At 39.9% G+C, this 22069-nt stretch overlaps 1 protein-coding gene across 1 annotated transcript in view; it reads right to left on the bottom strand.

The window, feature by feature from the left end:
• Positions 1-22069, bottom strand: part of LOC120547824 (synaptic vesicular amine transporter-like) — a 150200-nt gene that overhangs the window by 72865 nt on the left and 55266 nt on the right. The window contains exon 9 of the mRNA XM_039783517.1: positions 16858-16953. Coding sequence (XP_039639451.1) covers positions 16858-16953 — 96 coding nt within the window. The remainder of the gene's footprint in view (positions 1-16857; positions 16954-22069) is intronic.

Here is a 22069-nt window from a genome sequence, read left to right as displayed (position 1 = left end):
ATGAATCAATCCATTGGCTCTGCTCCTATAGGCACCTTGGTGGACAACACTTTTGGCTGGAAGGCCCGTGTTCAAAGTGTGTTATCATTTAGCGCAGACACTCACAGTGACTCAGAGGGTTTATGATATACAAGACTGCATTACAGAGCATTTTAATATGTGAGCATGGCAATATTTAAAAACATCTCATTTAAAGCTTGCTTGTTAGGCAAGCACAGAGAATGTGGTGTGATCCATGTTTATTCTCCATGCCAGATGAGTTCTTATGCTCTGGCAAAAGAAATAGAAATGTAAACTAAATATTTCTAAACTATAGGCCTAATTTGGACCTACCTCAATTAAAACTTTAAATAATGTTGCTTGAGGCTGCAGGGGTTTTGCAATAGCTTCATGGGTAACACTTTACAATAAGGGTACATTAATTAGCATTAGTTAATGGATTAATAAGCATTAACTAACCGTTATTAACAGTTGATTCAATTGTTTAATTAACATTTATTAACAATGCTCATGTTAACTAAGGTATTAATTGATGCATTATTTACTATTAGTTGATGCCTTAACTGTTAATCACAGTTAACTAAGGTGTCTATTATACCATTAGTTAATGCAGTAATAAGGCTTGACTAACTATTAATAACGGTTAAATAAGGTGTATATTATATCATTAGTAAATGTAATATTAAGCCTTAACTGTTAATAACTAATAAGTTAACTAAGGTGTCTATAGTAATATTAGTTAATGCCGTAATAAGCCTTGACTAACTGTTAGTAACAGTCAACTAAGGCGTCTATTTACCATTTGTTAATGCCTTGACTAGTTGTTAACAATTAAATAATGTGTCTATTTTACCATTAGTTAATGCAGTAACAAGCCTGGACAAACTGTGTATAACAGTTAACTAAGGTGTATATTTTAACATTAGGTAATGTACTAAAACGCCTAAACTGGAAATAAAAGCTAACTAAAGTCTATAAGTAAACCCTTAGTTGATGTTAATTAAGGTATTTCCTAATATTACTAGGTGGTTGATAAAGATGTTTGATAGCATGTATGTCTTACGGTTCACAGCCAAGCCCTGTTTTTATTGTTTATTTATGGATTATGGTATCCACATACCTTTGTCCACTATATTTGTCCATCCTCCAACATATGACTTACTTTTGGTAGAGGGTGAGATCAGTGAAAAGACTCCATAGTCTCCATGCAGAGGTTTGCTTCTTCCTTTGTCTTCATGTAGACATTAACTTAAAGCCCAACCTATATAAATTATTATGCATGCTATATATGCATTACTTAACCTTAAATGGTCACTTGATTAATGTATAATAATACTGAATAAGCATTACTAAACCATAATTAAACCGTTATTAATGCTCTTTGGTATCCTTATTGTAAAGTTGAGAACATATGCACCTTAACTAACACTTAATTAATGTATAACAATACTGAATAAGCATTACTAAACCATAACTAAACAGATGTTAATGCTCTTTGGTATCCTTATTGTAAAGTTGAGAACATATGCACCTTAACTAACACTTGATTAATGTATAATAATACTGAATTAAAGCTGCAGGCAGCGATGACGGGCCCTCGCTTCTTGCATCGGGGGGTACTGGCAGACGCAACATCACGTGTAGTCCACACCTTGTAAGTTTCATGTAAATCGGAATAACTTTTGCCAAGATGCAACCTGTGGAAAACTCCCTGCTGGACTGAGACAACGTCACCTGTTGGACTCACGCATTTGCGCACATGCGCAACTTAGCCATTTCCTTTTGTAGTTCGCTGCAGACATGAGTACAGTTGCTCCTATAGTTGCACGTTACTTGTATAGCATTCTGTTGTGTTGCCGTGTGCGTTATTGAAAACGTAAGTGCACAATTTCATGTTGCATGTATCTTTGTTTGTGTAATTAACATGAAAGTATTTTTCTTTATTATAGTTCAGGATGCATGCTTATGTCTACTGTAATGCTGGGAACTTACTGCAAATATATCATTCAGAAACAATAGTTAATACTTTGATTCATGGATGTATGTTAGTACAGTGTGGTACATTAGTTAATTACAATCCTGCTGATGATTAGTTCAGCTGCTGCACTCGCGATGTTGTTGCTGGTTTAATTGTTGAAGCGCATTGCACTATGCCATTCGCGCCGCTGGTCTGTCACATGACTATTGTACCTGTATGTTGCTGTTATGTTCATTTGTGGTCTTAGAGCACCATCTAGTGGTCAAAAGATGTAACTGCGTAATAACCTGTATTGTTTACTACATGGCATCGTGTAAATTTGCTAATTAATTAAAAAAAAATGAAAACAGCGCCATCTAAAGGCCGATTGTCACCATATTTGGCACACAGCCTCATTAGCACATGAGGAACAACTGCTCTAAGTTTTGCATCCATTGGAATAGCCGTTGGCAAGATACAACCGTTCCTGTTTCCACACCCACCTACAGGAAGTTGGTCCTCCGTAACTTGTGCATTGTGTTAGCTATCAATATTCTTTTGATAACTTTTTTCATGAGGGTCCTCCGTGTCTACTTGCAAGTTTTCGTGCCGATCGGACTCACGTCCCAGGAGTAGTTAGACAAAGTAGGCTTCCCATATGTCAATATTTTGCTGATTAATACAAAAATAAAAAAAACAGCGCCATCTAATGGCCAATTGCCGCCAACTTTGGCACAGATGCTAAACCGGACATGAGGAACAACCTTACCAAGTTTCGGGGCAATCCGAATAATTGTTACCACGATAAAGCAACTTCCTGTTTAGACAGGAAGTTCCTATAACTTGCGCATTTTTTCAACTATCAAAATTCTCTGGATAACTTTTCGTCATGAGGGTCAACAGATACTACCTGCAAAGATTCAAGAAGATTGAAATCACGGCCTAGGACAAGTTCGAAAGAATGTAAAACACCTGAAAAATGCATAATTAAAAATGGCCGCCTTCCGGTTGGGCGGAGCTAATGAAGGTAAATGGGAAATATGTCTGCAATGATAAGAGCAATATGGGTATTAAGTCTGGTGAAGATCGGAGCAACTATGTCCAAGTTAAGGCCTTCCAGGCATTGGGGGGCTAATGGAGCCCGCTTACAGGTATGGCCCAAATCGCTGTACGGTCGCCGCAAAGCTCCCAGGTGTTCATGTGGGTGCCAATTTTTGTGAGTTTTTGCATATATTGAGGCCGTCATAAATGTGCCCAAGTGCGAAATCCAATTAGGGGGCTGTAAGAGCAACCATACCACTCCCAAGCCTAAATGTGTATTCACATGAAAGAGTTTAATATTCTGCACATGGCTGCAAAAGTTTGAGAGGTTTCGTGCATCCTAAAGTCCTCAAACATGTGTTTGTAAAATGAAGATTTTTTCACGAATACCAATATTTCTGAAATTTTGTAATTTTGTAATTTTTTCTAAAAATAGCACGGTAGAGTTCAAGATGAGACCTATGTTCCCTAAAAAGTTGGTATATTAACTTATTACTTTTGTCGTAATTAATGCGCACGTTAGTTTTCGTGCATGCTAAGCCCCTCAAAAACGCGATGGAGGACTCGGAAAAATAATAATAATTAAAGCTGCAAGCAGCGATGACGGGCCCTCGCTTCTTGCCCCGGGGGGTACTGGCAAATGCAACATCACATGTAGACCACACATTCTAAGTTTCATGTAAATCGCAAAACTTTTGCCAAGATAGAACCGTTCATGTTTCCACACCCACCTACAGGAAGTTGTTCCTCCATAACTTGCGCATTGTGTTAGCTATCAAAATTCTTTTGATAACTTTTTAGTCACGCAGGGTCAACCGAGTTATATCCAAGTTTTCGTGCAGATTGGACTCACCGGCCCAGGAGGAGTTAGACAAAGTATGTTTCCCATATATCGCGATGTGAATAATTAATAAAAAAATTCTAACAGCGCATCTCATGGCTCGATGCACTATAAATTTGGCTTGGATGCTAAAACCCCCTATATGGAACAACTTTGTCATATTTGGTGTCAATCGGGAATAAATCTTGTTAAAGATACGCAACTTCCTGTTTGACCCAGCCCCCTACAGGAAGTTGGTCCTCTGTAACTTGCGCATTGTGTTAGCTATCAAAATTCTTTTGATATATTTTTGTCATGAGGGTCCACCGAGTCTACATGCACATTTTTGTGCAGATGGGACTCATGCTCTAGGAGGAGTTAAAAAAAGTAGGTTTTGCTCAAAGCAAATTAGCTAATTAATAAAAAAAAATTTAAACAGCGCCATCTAAAGGCCAATTGATGACATATTTGGCAAACAGCCTCATTGGCACATGAGGAACAACTTTCTTAAGTTTTGTGTCCATTGGAATAGCCGTTGGCAAGATATAACCATTCCTGTTTCCACTCCCACCTACAGGAAGTTGGTCCTCCATAACTTGCGCATTGTTTTAGCTATCAATATTCTTTTGATAACTTTTTGTCACGAGGGTCCTCTGAGGGTATATGCAAGTTTTCGTGCCGATCGGACTCACGTCCCAGGAGTAGTTAGACAAAGTAGGCTTCCCAAATGTCAATATTTTGATGATTAAATAAAAAAAATTAAAACAGCGCCATCTAATGGCCGATTGCAGCCAACTTTGGCACAGTTGCTAAACAGGCCAGGAGGAACATCCTTGTCAAGTTTCGGGGCAATCGGAATAATTGTCAAGATAACGCAACTTCCTGTTTAGACAGTAAGTTGCTATAACTTCCGCATTTTTTCAACTATCAAAATTCTCTGGATAACTTTTCATTATTAGGGTCAACAGATACTTCCTGCAAAGATTCAAGAAGATTGAAGTCACGGCCTAGGACGAGTTCGAAAGAATGAAAAACACCTGAAAAATGCATAATTAAAAATGGCCGCCTTCCGGTTGGGCGGAGCTAATGAATGTAAATGGGAAATATGTCTGCAATGATTAGAGCAATATGGATATTAAATCTGGTGAAGATCGGAGCAACTATGTCCAGGTTAAGGCCTTCTATGCATTAGGGGGCGCTATGGAGCCCGCTTACAGGTATGGGCCAAATCGCTGTACAGTCTCGCAAAGCCCCCAGGTGTTTATGTGGGTTTTCGTATATATTGAGGCTGTCAAAAATGTGCCCAAGGGCTAAAACCAATCAGGGTCACATAGGCCACACCCACTTTGACCAGTCCGTACCTTACTATAGGGGTGGCCTCATGAGTGGCCCTAGATGGTACCCATCAAATTTTGTAAAAATCGGATGAGCAGTTCATGAGGTATAAACTTTATGTACTTGTAGTGCCCCCTAGTGGCCAATGTTCGTAAAATGTGTGGGGCACCTCCAGAGGGTCATGGCAAACAAGAATCTTAAGTTTTGCGTTAATAGCAATTATTTTGGTTGAGATATGGCAAAGTTGGTGTTTTCATACTTAGCTACACACATTTGTTTGTACGTAATATGTGCAATTTTTATCCTATAAAAATTCTTTGGATAACTTTTTGTCAGGTCCGTTTAGAGATGCTACCTGCCAAGTTTCATGCAGATCGGTCGCACGGTCTAGGAGGAGTTCGGCAAAGTAGGTTTTCAATAAATCGCCATTTTTCACGCATAAAAGTCTAGGCGGAAATGGGCGTGGCCTATATCAGGAGATTCAGCTGGATCCAGGGAATGCGAAGATATATGGTTTTTGAATGTGCGATGTACGGCTTGGGAGTTATAGGGCCAAACGCGGGGTTTTCTGCAATAGCGCCACCTAGTGGTGCATATGAGTAATTATTTTGAATCTTTGCAATTTTCACCAGTTGTGACATGTTTGCAAATTGTTGTGAGTTTTTGTGCATGCTAACCCCCTCAAAAATGCGACGATGGACTCGGAAAAATAATCTGACGAAAAACAATAGGTTTATTCGCACTTTCAGTGCAAGGCACCGTTGGGGCCTTGCACTTTCGTGCTCGGGCCCTAATAATCTGACGAAAAACAATAGGTTCCTTCGCACTTTCAGTGCAAGGCACCGTTGGGGCCTTGCACTTTCGTGCTCGGGCCCTAATAAGTATTACTAAACCATAACTAAACAGGTGTTAATGCTCTTTGTGAGCCTTATTGTAAAGTTGAGAACATATTCACCTTAACACTTGATAAATGCATAAGAGTGCTGAATAAGCATTACTAAACAATGATCATAGTTTATTAATACTCTTTGACTTAAACATTCATACAGCTTTTAAACATTAGTAAAACATTGTCAATGTGAAATCAAATCTTCTTGACAACCTTCTGTTATACACACATACTCAAAATGTAAACAAGTTTGACTCAGTCAGTTTTCTTCTTTCTCTCCACTGAAGACTCAGAGCTATAACAGTGTCTCCTGTATTGAGATTACACTGGACATTTTCCCGCTCTTGTCATCTTCACTGTCATGTCTTCTGGATAGTTTTCCTCCCTTGAAACCTAACAAACCAAGTGGGATATAGCAATGTCTTTTAAATGCATGCAAAAGCTACGGATGCAAGGATTGATTGTTCACTAGCTCAACGTCAGATCTTTACACATGTTGTACACTCAAATGACAACAAAACATGATAGGGCACCCTTAATGGTAATGGTATACACTCTACCAAGCAAGTGGTGAGCTTTTGAATTGTTTCTTTAAGCCAAGTACCCCCTGACCAGCGCTAATCATTTTCGGTAGAAAAAAATAGATATGTAAACAGGAACAGTACAGCAATGTCAGCGATAGATTTACTAAACAACAGCCTTGTGTTGGGGACCAAGAAGCTGGTTAAACAGTGATTTGGCTCAGACTGAGCTGACTGCAGAGACAAAGGATCTTGGCCTACATGTGAATCCCAAAGCCAGTTTCACCAAACTCCTACAGGCTGCTATTTGGAAGCAGAGTCCCTAAGATGGAGATTCTACATTCAACACGTGGAGGGCACGGCAGACTGGCGGTGAGACAAAGAACTGCTTCACACCTGTGAGAAGGTTGCGCTTTCCCATTGGCTGTCGGGTCTTTGAATGCACCACCCCGCCACTAGGAGGCGGAGGTAGGATAAAAGCTGTCGGCACTGTGTTTTCTTCGCTTTTTCCACGGTGACTCAGGTCACTACAGGAAGCACTCTAGTCCGGACTAGCTAGCATCACCTCGCTGGTCGAGTTGAACTGGGACAAATTTATATCGGTCTGATATACAAAGGGGATCCGAGGAAATGCTGACCGGGTATTTCCTCTATCTGCAGCGGGTTTAATCAGCCTGGATTCAAGAAAAGGACAGCGTTCTGTTTCTTGCTTGTCGACATGGATTACGTCTCGTCCACTGCTCTGGAACGAAACGGATCGTTAAACTCTGGCGAGAGTTTTAACTGACGAACAACGCACACCGTAAGGCTTTACACAGTTCTGGGCAGATGTTAGAACTAGCTAGTGCGTTTTGGTTTGTTATTAATGAGAAAAGGGTTCGCTACCGCTTGCCATTAATGTGATCTGATTGTAATCATGTATTGGCCATATCTGGTTATTAATCTGTTTCTGTGAATGTATAACCGATCATTATACCGTTTGATTCTGTTGTGTTAAGTAGCTGGGTTAAAACCGTAAACGCTATCTGCTAAACCGCTCCTTTCACGGAGTTTAGTTACTGTCCGCGAGATAATCGCGGTGAATCAGCTGTTAGCTACTAGAGTGGTTATAGTGGCCGTTTCCCTCGGTAAATCAAAAGTCTCAGTCTGTCCTAACTACACGTGGGGTCCAGACCTGGGTGGCTGAGGGAGCTGGCCATTATCTATAACTAAGATCAGAGTGTTTCTTTTCCTTTCCTCCTTTATTCTGTTCCTTTTACTAACCCACACACGGACATATAAGCTAACCACGTAGCTCCCGAGCTAACGCTGCTAATTTAACCACGTGGGTTTTGTATAGAGCTTATAGGTGATTTAGCATATGGTATAAAGGTGCGCGTTGCCTAGCAAACCCCACCTCGGCTTCTTCCTCTCCGTGCACTCAGCACCACTACCGCCCTCTTGAGGCTAAATGGTTTTGTGCAGCTCACAGGAGTAGCCATTTTTGGAGTTGTTTTTGTACTAGACTTATATTTCGACACCGCCCCTCCCCTTTTACTCACTCTCTCTCACACACACTCACACACCCGCAAACACGCACACACACACACACACACAGACACAGACGTGTCTACAAGACATGCTGCTTTTGTTATTGCTTTGTTTGGTTGTGATATTGTAAAATGTATATATGTTTTATTATTGAAGGATTATTGATTGGCTATTGATAATTGTGACGTTAATAAATTCGATTATACTTAATTAGCAGTTGCTGGTGATTATTTGTGTATTTGTTGTGATAACTGCTGGTCGAACAGGTCGCGCTCGAAATCACCCCTTCCTTTAATTCCTTTTAAAGGATTTTTACAGAAATGAGACTGTTCCACAGTTTGATTATTGGTCCCTGACAAGCAGGGTGGTGCCCTGTTTTGATGGTTTGTCGATTTGATACAGTTATTAATAACCATATTCATAACTTTATTAATATTGATAAAACATTTTTTGATAATTTGCCAATGATCAAATCTGTACCCTACGTGAATCCAACACTTGTAATTAAAAAAAACCTTTAAATGCTAATGAGAAAAGAGACATACCCCCATTTGAGAAACACCGATCTAGATTGTGTCCAGAATATTAATGCATTGATGAATCTGACAGCCAACAATAACATTATTCAAATGTTTGTTTGTATAGATCACAGTATACTATACACCATAAATAATCATTATCATAGTGTAGCCTCCCTGGCTGAAAGATGGTCTTCATGGTTGGATGGTTTATTCACACACTCTATGCAGAAATCAACCTAAATTAAAGGCCTAATAAAATATTAAATAAAATATAAAATGATTCTCATTTGAACCTTCTGTCACATCCAATATACTGTAGTAACTGCATTTCTATCTCTCAAGTTACACCGTTTCATGCAGCTAAACAGGCTCATTAGTGTGGTAATTAACTGCAGATTAATATGTTGACATGCTAGCTTTACTTGCTCATCTCCAAGTCTGTAAAACTCTTAAACAGCATATCATAAAGTGACTGAAACACTGACAAATATTGTGCCCTTATCAGCCAGATGATAAACAAGATAAGCATACAACATGCTTTCTTTGGCAGTACATGTTGCCCGCGGCCGCAGCCCGCTTATAATACGTCCTGTTTCGATCTTTTCAAAATAAAAGCGCTAGTTAGCTAGCTTTAGGTGACCAAAATGACCCTGTTCTGAAAGTAAAAACAAGTAAAAGTATTTAGTTTTCTTTGTTTTCTCAGGTCTTTCATGGTTAGATACAGTGTGTTCAAGGCATGTTTGAAATTGCAAAGGAAAAATGAAGTCTTTGCGAAAGAGAGCCAGACCATCTAAACTATGATAATGATTATTTATGGTTCATAGTATACTGTGATTTATATAAACAAACATTTGAATGCTGTGATTGCTGGCTGTCACATGCATCAAAGCATTCATATTCTGGACACAATCTAGATAATGGATAATCATGATCGTCAGGGTAGCTCACCACTCACTAGGAAGAGTGTGTACTATTAAGGCTGCCCTATCATGTTTTGTTGTCATTTGAGTGTACAACATGTGTAAAGATCTGATGTTGAGCTAGTGAATGATCAATCCTTACATCCGTAGCTTTTTGCATGCATTTAAGACATTGATATATTCCACTTGGTTTGTTAGGTTTCAAGAGAGGAAAACTATCCAGAAGACATGACAGTGAAGATGACAAGAGCAGGAAAATGTCCAGTGTAATCTCAATACAGGACTCACACTGTTGTAGCTCTGAGTCTTCAGTGGAAAGAAAGATGAGAATTGACAGATGAAAACCTTTTTTACAATCTGAATATGTGTGCATAACAGAAGGTTGTCACGAAGATTTTATTTCACATTGACAATGTTTTACTAATGTTTAAAAGCTGTGTGAATGTTTAAGTCAAAGAGTATTAATAAAGTATGGATCATTGTTTAGTAATGCTTATTCAGCACTCTTATGAATTTATCAAGTGTTAGTTAAGGTGCATATGTTCTCAACTTTACAATAAGGCTACCAAACAGCATTAATAAATGTTTAATTATGGTTTAGTAATGCTTCTTCAGTATTATACATTTATCAAGTGTTAGTTAAGGTGCATCTGTTCTCAACTTTACAATAAGGCTACCTAACAGCATTAATAACTGTTTAATTATGGTGTATTAATGCTTCTTCAGTATTGCTATACATTAATTAAGTGATAGTCAAGGTGCATTTGTTCTCAACTTTACAATAAGGTTATCAAATAGCATTAAGAACTGTTTAATTATGGTTTAGTAATGCTTATTCAGTATTATTATACGTTTATCAAGTGTTAAGGTGCAGATATTCTCAACTTTACAATAAGGCTACCTAACAGCATTAATAACTGTTTAATTATGGTGTAGTAATGCTTCTTCAGTACTGTTATACATTAATTAAGTGATAGTTAAGGTACATATGTTCTCAACTTTACAATAAGGCTACCAAACAGCATTAATAATGGTTTAATTATGGTTTAGTAATGCTAATTCAGTATTATTATACATTTACTTAGTTAAGGTGCATCTGTTCTCAACTTTACAATAAGGCTACCAAACAGCATTAATAACTGTTTAATTATGGTGTATTAATGCTTCTTCAGTATTGCTATACATTAATTAAGTGATAGTCAAGGTGCATTTGTTCTCAACTTTACAATAAGGCTATCAAATAGCATTAAGAACTGTTGAATTATGGTTTATTAATGCTTATTCCATATTAGTATACATTAATCAAGTGACCATTTAGTACTTTACCAAGTTATTCTTATATAGCATGCACAATAATTAACTAATGGTAAAATAGACACCTTAGTTAACTGTGATTAACAGTTAGTCAAGGCTTGTTACTGCATTAACTAATGGTAAAATAGACACCTTAGTTAACTGCGATTAACAGTTAGTCAAGGCTTGTTACTGCATTAACTAATGGGAAAATAGACACATTTAACTGTTATTAATAGTCAAGGCATTAACAAATGGTAAATAGACGCCTTAGTTAACTGTTACTAACAGTTAGTCAAGGCTTAATATTGCATTTACTAATGATATAATAGACACCTTAATTAACTGTTATTAATAGTTAAGGCATCAACTAATGGTAAATAATGCATCAATTAATACCTTAGTTAACATGAGCATTGTTAATAAATGTTAATTAAACAATTTATTCAACTGTTAATAATGGTTAGTTAATGCTAATTAATGTACCCTTATTGTAAAGTGTTACTGCTTCATGATATAATGCATTATGGTTGTGTGTTGCTCTTGTCACTGTTTGTGAAAGATGAGCAATAGATTGTGGCTGTGCTTCAGTCTGGCTACATATCACTTTGTTTATTTTGTTTTTTTATTGTGTGTATATGTCAGCTGTAGGATAAAACAGTATGCCAAGTGTTATATGTGAAGCATTTTAACTCTGGGGACAATAAAATATCCCTGCAAAGTGGTCTTCATGAGGTCTAAAAATTAAAACTTTGTCGTAGGACTATAACAAACACATCGTTGGAAAGGTCTCAACCTGGAGAGTAACAAATGTCAGTCTGAAGAGGATACATTACTACTGCTCTGAAATATTGACTTCTGAACCTTGAACTCAGTCCATGTTTGAAGGCTTGTCATTTAGCAACAGAAGGGGCTACACACATAGGACCAGCTGTTATAGAAAGCCCTGGACCTTAGCTGTCATGTAGATATGGTCTCCAAAGTTTACTCACTGCAAGCACTGTCAAATATGGTAAGATGCTATTTTTTTTTTTTATGGGCATTTCTGCCTTTAATGATAGGACAGCTCAGACATGAAAGGGGAGAAAGAGGGGGGAAGACATGCAGGAAAACCGTCACAGGTCGGACTCGAACCCTGGACCATCTGCATCGAGGAATAAACCTCTACATATGTTTGCCTGCTCTACCAACTGAGCTAACCGGACACGGATTTTTAAAATCTGATGACAGTGTGTTCCCCATCCCAAAAAGCCCCAGGATGTATCCAAAATTCTACACTGACAACTTCTACTTATGAGAAATATACCAATATATTTAAAAACTACAACTCCCACTATAGACGCACCCCAAAACCTGTTACAAAGCTAATTTACTTGTAGTTCTTCAGAGGTGGACATGTTCGACTTCTGTGGTTTCTGCTGTCGGCCGTGAATGGGCTTCACTCCATTTCAGATTGCTGCCGCCCGCCGGCCGACCGAGCAAACAGTACATGAGACAAATACATTAAACTGTATTTTATTATTATTGTTATCTTCATTGTTTAAATCCTCAAATACAACGTTAGACAAAAACATCAATATTACGAATATTATGTATTTTTATCTTTCTATCCGCTGAGCGGTAATTACTATGTCAGTTCTGGAATATTTCGCTGATTTTTGTAAAGGTTATTACGGTGCATAACTTACTGGAACAAAACAGAGCAATGTGTTGTTGCTGGTGACAAAACCACTGATTAAATATATGTACATTCAAGCGATATTGTGGTTAAAGACCCGCTGATTGCTGTCCGATTCTCTAATATGAATGCCCCCATTGCATTGTGGGATATCGGCTTTGAATGCATCCAGCTCGGCTCATATCGTAAGCTACCACAGCATACTGTAACATTTCACCGGTAATGGGACCAAAATAATATTATTAAAATAAAGAAATGAATACCATAATAACATCTAAATAAATGTTGATAGATGTAGCGTTATAGTTTTAAAATTATCAATAAACAACAAAGCAATCCAGGTTCCCTGGCCGAAATAGACCAAAATAATAACATTTAAAGAAATACAGTACATATAAACTATGATAAGATCTGGTGAATAAATGTTGATTAAAACAGCAGTTGTTGGGCTAAAAATACCAATAATAGCAAAGCTGTGTACAGCTTCTCTGCTGCAGCCTGACTGGCAGAAAGAATCGTGCTGGGATCACGAAAGATGCTTCGCATTGAAATACATTAGTTTAAATAACGTGCTCAGCATCACAAAAAAAGAATCGAGATAAATGTGTGTGTACACTGATCAGATTAAATTACTGTCGTGAGAGTGGGTTGAAAACATATATAATTGATTTGAATTTACATATTTCGGACAATGTCAACAAATAACTACAACTGCAAGCAGTTATGAACGGGGTCCAAGCCTCCCCGGCGCCAGTCCCCCCTTGCGCCGCTAAGTACACACTGAAGCGGAGCCCGCGAAAGGAGAACCCAAAGGATGATGGCGGCGAAGCAAAAGTCAGCAAATTTGACCAAGTGCGAGCTCGAAAGTCTGTGGTGAAATGCAATTGCAAATTTCCTCTTCATAGCGTTAAAGGCCAAAACACTTCTACCTCAATTATAGCGCAAATCTGGTGGAGAGCCGCAGAGTGGCATGTCCAACAATAATCTCAAGTTTTGTGATGATAGCATTTACTGCAGCAGAGATATTTAATTGCAAATTATTCCCATTTAAATGAATTGACTTATTTGCCAAAAGGCCTCTACGTTCATTATAGCGCCCCCTAATGGCCGATTCACACCAAATTTGGTAGGGTGGCTTGGAGTGGGATGTCGAACAAGAATACCGAGGTTTTCTCCGATACCTATTAATTTGGCCGAGATATGCTAGCGTTCGTGTTTTGTGGCTAGCTACGAAAATTAGTTTGCTTGTAAATTGCGAATGGTGTAACGTAGCAAAATTCTTTTGATAACTTTAGGTCAGGTCCGTATGGAGATGCTACCTGCCAAGTTTCGTACCAATATCTCGCACGGCCTAGGACGAGTTCGAAACGTTGGTTTTGCGCATTGCGCGATACTGCGAAAAAACTTCTTAGCGCAGATGGGCGAGGCCTATGTCATCAGACTGAGATTGATTCAAGGAACACGTGGATATAAGGGTTTCTAATCTGCGATGTAGACTGTGGGAGTTATAGGCAAAAACACGTTTTACATCATTATAGCGCCACCTAGTGGTGCATGTGTGTACGTTTTGGTAAGTAAGTCCATCTACGCTGTAAATTTTAAGTTGCTCACATTAGTGTAAGTGGTGAATCCAAACCTCGGTTCCATAGGCCACGCCCACTTTGACGAATCAGTACCCCACTGTAGGCGTGGCCTCAGGAGTGGGCCGAGATGGTACACTCAAACTTTCGTAAAAATCGGATGAGCCGTTCATGAGATATAAACTTTTTGTACTTATAGCGCCCCCTAGTGGCCAATTTTTGTGAAACTGGTTGGGGAGCCAAACAAGATTCTAAAGATTCGCAATGATACCATTTATTTTGGCCGAGATATGGCAATGTTTGTGTCTTCGTGGCTAGCTACACAAATTTGGTTGTGGGTAATTCACGAAATTTTCATCCTACACAAATTCTTTTGATAGCTTTTTGTCAGGTCGGTCTGGAGAGGCTACATACAAAGTTTCATGCAGATCGGTCGCACGGTCTAGGAGGAGTAAGAAAAAGCAGGTTTATGATAAATTGTGATTTTTCATGCATAAAAGTCTAGGCCGAAATGGGCGGGGCCTATACCACGTGATTCAGCTGGATCCAGTGAACGCGTAGATGTATGGTTTTTGAATATCGGATGTACGGTGTGGGAGTTATAAGGCCAAACGCGTTTTTTCGGCTATAGCGCCACCTAGTGGTGTAAGTGGCTGAATTTTTTTTTCCGAGGTCCCTGCAGGGATCTGGACCAGTCCTGAAAACGACATCCCCCCACCATGTACGGTTTAGGCTGTAGAATGTGTTTTATCGGCGGAAGAATAATAATTAAAGCTGCAAGCAGCGATGACGGGCCCTCGCTTCTTGCCCGGGGGGTACTGGCAAATGTAACATCACATTAAGACCACACATTCTAAGTTTCATGTAAATCGCAAAACTTTTGCCAAGATAGAACCGTTCATGTTTCCACACCCACCTACAGGAAGTTGTTCCTCCATAACTTGCGCATTGTGTTAGCTATAAAAATTCTTTTGATAACTTTTAGTCACGAGGGTCAACCGAGTCTATATCCAAGTTTTCGTGCAGATTGGACTCACGGCCCAGGAGGAGTTAGACAAAGTATGTTTCCCATATATCGCGATGTGAATAATTAATAAAAAAAATTCTAACAGCGCCATCAAATGGCCGATGCACTATAAATTTGGCGTGGATGCTCAAACCCCTATACGGAACAACTTTGTCATATTTGGTGTCAATCGGGAATAAATCTTGTTAAGATACGCAACTTCCTGTTTCGACAGCCCCCTACAGGAAGTTGGTCCTCTGTAACTTGCGCATTGTGTTAGCTATCAAAATTCTTTTGATATATTTTTGTCATGAGGGTCCACCGAGTCTACATGCACATTTCTGTGCAGATGGGACTCATGCTAGAGGAGGAGTTAAAAAAAGTAGGTTTCGCTCAAAGCAAATTAGCTAATGAATTAAAAAAAATTAAAACAGCGCCATCTAAAGGCCAATTGACGACATATTTGGCAAACAGCCTCATTGGCACATGAGGAACAACTTTCTTAAGTTTTGTGTTTATTGGAATAGCCGTTGGCAAGATATAACCATTCCTGTTTCCACTCCCACCTACAGGAAGTTGGTCCTCCATAACTTGCGCATTGTTTTAGCTATCAATATTCTTTTGATAACTTTTTGTCACGAGGGTCCTCCGAGTGTATATGCAAGTTTTCGTGCCGATCGGACTCACGTCCCAGGAGTAGTTAGACAAAGTAGGCTTCCCATATGTCAATATTTTGATGATTAAATAAAAAAAATTAAAACAGCGCCATCTAATGGACGATTGCCGCCAAGTTTGGCAGAGATGCAAATTCTACCATGAGAAACGACCTTGTCAAGTTTCGGGCCAATCGCAATAATTGTTGCCAAGATAATGCAACTTCCTGTTTAGACAGGAAGTTGCTATAACATGCGCATTTTTTCAACTATCAAAATTCTCTGGATAACTTTTCGTCATGACGGTCAACAGATACTACCTGCAAAGATTCAAGAAGATTGAAAACACGGCCTAGGACAAGTTCGAAAGATAATTAGGGGGCGCTATAGAGCAACCATACCACTCCCAGGTATTCAAATGAAAGAGTTTAATATTCTGCACATGGCTGCAAAAGTTTGAGAGTTTTTGTGCATCCTAAAGTCCTCAAACAAGTGTTCGTATAATGAAGATTTTTGCACAAAAACCAAGATTTTGAAAATTTTTGAATTTTGTAATTTTTTCTAAAAATAGATCCATGGAGTTCAAGATGAGACCTATGTTCCCTCAAAAGTTGGTATATTAACTTCTTACTTTTTTCGGAATTAAGGCGCACGTTAGGGGGTGCTATGGAGCCCCCTGGCAACACCCGAGGCCAAGCACTACAGAACTTTGCAATTTTCACCAGTTGTGACAGGTGTGCAAATTTTTGTGAGTTTTCGTGCATGCTAACGCCCTCAAAAATGCGACAAAGGACTCGGAAAAATAATAATCTGATGAAAAACAATAGGTTCCTTCGCACTTTCAGTGCAAGGCACCGTTGGGGCCTTGCACTTTCGTGCTCGGGCCCTAATAAGAAACTTTAGGAAAGCAATAGGGTTCCACAACCCTGCTGTGCGAACGGCATAGCTTCGCTACCGCCGATTCTTCCAGCCTCGGGCTTGGACCCCTAAAAAACATTTGTGTGGGTTCTAAGTAGTGACTGAACTTTTTAACATTTAGGTGCTGTAACGACATATACTGTGTGTGCATAATGTGTATTTTCTTAGTGAGTACTGAAAGAGCATTGTAAATACCTTGCTGCCATTTACTGGAACACATGGTCTCCATCATCCAGATTGGCAGCGTTGGCTCCATCATGGCAAAGGCCATATTTCCAAAACAAATGGCACCTGGGGAGGAGCATAAACGGACAAAGTGTCAATTATACTACATATATATGTTTTTGTTCTTTGGTCCCTATTTGTTACCCTTTCCTTCCAACCTCCAGCCGCCTACACACACACACACACACACACACACACACACACACACACACACACACACACACACACACACACACACACACACACCCTGCTCTCTTTGTTGCTGTGTTGTCACAGTAATTCATGTGATGGGAAAGGCTAACTGGCACACAAATGCAATTTTCCTGCCACATACATTTATATTACCCTTCTTGTGAGAACCATGTAGTGAGACCTTTTTTTCTCTAATTCCAAGCCATAGCCGGAAAAAGACACCTCTTAAATCGTGTGATTCTGTCCCTCTGGTGATCTGAGACTTTAAGGGCCCTATTTTGACGATCTGAAACGCAAGCATCAAACGTGAAACGCAAGTAGCTTTGTAGGCGGATCTCGGGCGCTGTTGCTATTATAACGGTGGGATAAATGACTCTTGCGCCCGACGCAAATCTAAAATGGGTTGGTCTGAAGTAGCTAGGTGTGGTTTGGGCGTAACGTGCAATAAACCAATCAGAGCGTCATCTCACATTCTCTTTAAGAGCAGGTGCGCTTGTTCCATGGCGGATTGCTATTATGATGGTGGATTTGCCTGCCGCACGCCAGCGGGAGCTGTCCGGGATGCGGCAAAGTAATAAATACCCGTCTTGACCGGGTGGCGATGTTGCTGCTCCTCTCGGGCGCATCTCCTCAAGTCTGGAGAGGATTGCTGCAGCCATAGAGCGTGGGCCTCCAAACGCACCACCTGCACCTGTTGTGGCCCTTCCTCCTCCCCCAACTCCATCTCTGTCCACCCGCTCCACCAGGAGCGCATCGTGCATTGCCACTCCCGGAGCAGATCCCGCTGGAGTGTCCAATCCCACCGTAGTTCCAACATCACGTCTCCTTAAGTCCTCTAATATTTCCTCATTCATGTCATCAACACATCCATGATTCATGGAAATGCTGTGTAAAACACAACAAGCCACAAAGAATGGTGCGACTTTTTGAGGACTGTACTGTAAAGTGCTTCCTGACCGATCCAAAAACCTGAAGCGCATTTTGAGTAATATTTTTCCTTGTAATTATGTATGGTTTGCAAAAATGGGAAATGCTGCGTGTAGATGAAAGAAGCAAAGTGTATGCGCGCTGTGCACACGCTACATTATGGCCAAGCATGCGCCCCTAAAATAGCATCTGAATAACGCGCCACTGACTTTAAACCAGGTTTTTCCTGGTCAGTGGCGGATTTGTTTTCTGAAACTGCAAAATAGCACCAGGGAACGTTTGCGCCTGAACACGCCTCCTCTTTTCGCTGAACCGCCTCCGGGAGTGCAAATACATTCCCTAATTTACCGACCTGCGTCTGTGGAGGAAAAAGTCCGCTGTGCGTCGGGTGCAAACTAGGAATGATACATGAGTCAGTGTACAAAGGCAATTGCGCTGAGTGCAAGATAGGGCCCTCGGACTCTTTGTGGCATGTCATGGAAGTAAGCCTCTGCAGGGAGAGTGAGTACATTTGCGTTACTGTTTAAAGGTGCTTGTTGTCAATAAAGAGAAGTCTGCAATCATTTGTGTGATATAACATGATGGCACATACAGTAAACCTCAAGACTGTTTTCTGCTGTATAGTCAAGTTGTTTTCCAATGCATAAAGCAGTAGGAATGAGATCATGGCTTGATGAGTTTAGCCTTGGGTAGACTCCGTGGGTAGACTCCGACCTGCTAGGATTGTGAAACTTGTTGTGTTTCTCCACTGTTTGACATTTTGTTCATAATGACTGTTGGCCTGTGCTCATATCATGCCTGAGGATCACCACCTTGTCACGGTGAGAAGGCTTGTGTTTGCCTTTGTTGTCGCTCCTGGCAACAGCTTAAACTTGGAGGCGCATGAAAGGGAGGAATGGCCAGTCTAAACTTAACCCAGGTAGTGTGTTGTTACTGGGCATCTGTAGTCATGGACTCCCCTCAATCCCAATTGACACCAATTCTTAGGATGGGTTAAATGCAGGGATTGAATTTCACTACATTGTACTGTACGATTATATGTGACCAATAACAAAAAAAAGTTTCTTGATAAAAAACATGTCTGAGCAAGCTTAGTTAATGAGGATATCAGAACCTGAGGCAATTCTAGGATGAGATCTTTAGGGGGGCTCAGCCTCTAATGAGAATGTGACACGGACTGTGCCTTGCAAAAGTGTTTACCCCCCCCCCCCCGCTAAATCATTTCACTAGATAACAATGAATATATGTATTTATTATTAGGAGGATAAATGCAAAATGTTGAACATATGAAAAAAACTACAAAAGTCCCTTTATGGACTACCAGAATCAAATTAATCGATAATCAGGAGTAAACAATAAAAAATAAAACTTTCCTTGACTGGGTTACAGGTGTAATGATGAAAAAGAAGGCCTTTGAGACTCGCCTAGCTTGGGTATCTTCTGAATCAGCGAACAGGTATCTGGGGGGCAGAGAGCCCATGGAGGAGAACTTTCTGTTGGACTCAAAGAGTTTCTGGCAAACCATCAGACAAGTCAGGAGTAGAAACCTTGGCTTACGGTGCATTCAGACCAAAAAAAATGATCCAGTGATTTTCCGCAGTGTTGGGAATTGGGGGGTACAGATTCAATTATTAGCAATTTATCAAAGATGTTTTATCAATATTAATAAAGTCATGAATATGTGTATTAATAACTTTACCAAATTGACAATAATCAAAACGGAGCACCACCCTGAACTCAGGGGCCAATAACTGAACTGTGAAAACAGTCTCAAAGGTGGTCTTTTTAAATACAGATCTCAATAAATTTGATTCATTTATCTTTGTAGCTTTAAAAGGGACAAACGAAGGATGAAAGATCTAGCACTAACCTGTATAATCCAGCTGTTATTACAATACACAAATAACCACACAACTTATTGTTAAATGTACAATATGTAACATTTCTGCATTAAATTAAAATGACTAATATCAAATTGCACACTTCCGTGCACTAACTGAAGTGCACTTCGTACACTACGTACTTACTTGCATAGTGCATAAAATTTGACGGGGGAGTGTGGTCTCAAATCGTGCACTGACTTATGTACTTACCGGAAATGACAATCACACATCTCAGTCCTCCTCCTTCTGTGAAATTGTGAATTGTACCCAGGGCAAAGCATTCCCACCACCTGTTGTCACTCGTCAAAAATACATTTCTGCTTTGTTCATCAAAATGAATGCGATTGTTTTTATGGTTGCTTGTTTTTGCCCTGTTTTATGCAACCGTAAACGTACCAGTATGATGATATTCATACTTTTGCTCTTAATTCATTGTAAAAAAAATAAACAAAAATGGCCATTTTGAGTTATTTTAGCAAAATTGGAGCAATTAAAATTGTGTGCAACTGAAATATAATGTGAACATAGAAAATAGTCATATTATATGTTCATATAAGGGTGTTTATTTCAATAGCTATTAATTACAGTGACTATGTAATGACTGAATACAAGAGTGAAAGCAGAGGCAATCCAATAGACATTTAAATAGATCCTATTGTTCTATTCATTGCTGGCCCTGTACTTTGATGGGGAAAGTGATATGAAGGTGGACTTCAGACTCTCCAGGGGGATCCTTTAACGGTACATCCTCAGCATGGCGTGTGACCACGGCTGGGGACCCGTCATCGAGGCCCTTGTCTTCCTCTTTTGGCTAGCCAGTTTAGCCAGAGCCTTTGCTATGCCCCGGGCCACTGTGCACCGTGCTGTCCACAAGACCAGCAGGGAAATCCTCTCTCTCCTCCCCCAGGTTGTTTGCTTTCCAGCAGAGGAGGACTTCCCTCAAGTTGGCAGCATTGACGGCTGCCACGTCCGTGTCCCTAACGATTATATAAGTCAGATCAGGACAGAAACAGCACTGTTAATACAATATAACATAGCATACATTAACGTACTGTAACATTACTAACGCTCGCAGCTTAATGTATATTTACAAGATCACACATCTAACGCTAAAATCGTCTACAGTGAGGACGATAGCTTAAAACAGCAAACCATATACTGTATACCACAACATATGTAACGTTAGCTAGGTTATAACTTATTTGCCAGTGGTTAAACCAAAGAGTATAGAAGTACCGGTAACTTCTAGCTATACGCTTTGGTTAAACTGTGCCGCTGTTAGATAGCTAAGTTTAGCTAAAGCTAGCTTGATAGCACATCAAATTACGGTACAAATAAACGTTATAATTCGCGGTACAAAAATCATCACCGACTGCAAATTTAACCAAATATACATAAACAGGTGGCTTATATGTTATACAAGTATAGCAAAAAGACTAATTTTCAACTTACATTTGTAATACTCCGTGGGTCTCGCTGTCGCGTATTCGGCCGCCATTATTGAAAGTTTTTCACCTTTTGTTGAATGTGGAAAGTTTGTACTCAAATAGCTAGTATAAGTACAGAAGTGCGCGATTTGAGACACACCATATATATCTATGTTATATATTTTGTTGAGTTGTGTACTTACACTATCCTAACGTTTCCAACAACGTTCAAACCCAGAGAAATCGGTTATTTTATTTTAATGACACTGTCAGTTTCATTTACTCACCTCATATAACTTCATATAACCACTGACCATGCCTTTGACCCCTCTGGTTCCTCTAACTCCCATCAAAACACAGCACTCAAATGATACGTTCAAGAGTAATTGTAAATCATACAATCTCACAGAAAAAATAACACTCAGTAACTGTTATACAGCTTCCCAGACAGCATTTACATCTGTGCCACATCCATTTTCGAATCCGCAGATTCGCGCAGCAGTCACACTCAGTATGTAGATCTGCACCAACTTTGCGCCAGACTTGTCTGTAGCTTCTGAGTAGACAGTCTGTCCGGGGCAGCTGCGCAGACCAGACGCGCCACAAGTCCACCTGGTGAGTGAGGGTCGGATCCACGGGAGCTGCGCAGACCGGACGCGCCACAACTGAAATGAGTCCGCCCAGTGGGTGTGGGCCAGATCGGACACGCCACAACTGAAATGAGTCCGCTCGGCGGGTGTGTGCCCGTTCTAA

The sequence above is a fragment of the Perca fluviatilis genome, chromosome 19, assembly GCF_010015445.1.
Source record: "Perca fluviatilis chromosome 19, GENO_Pfluv_1.0, whole genome shotgun sequence".
Classification (NCBI taxonomy): Eukaryota; Metazoa; Chordata; class Actinopteri; order Perciformes; family Percidae; genus Perca; species Perca fluviatilis.
The sequence above is the reverse complement of the archived record's forward strand: the minus strand, read 5'-3'. Positions and strand labels throughout refer to the sequence as shown.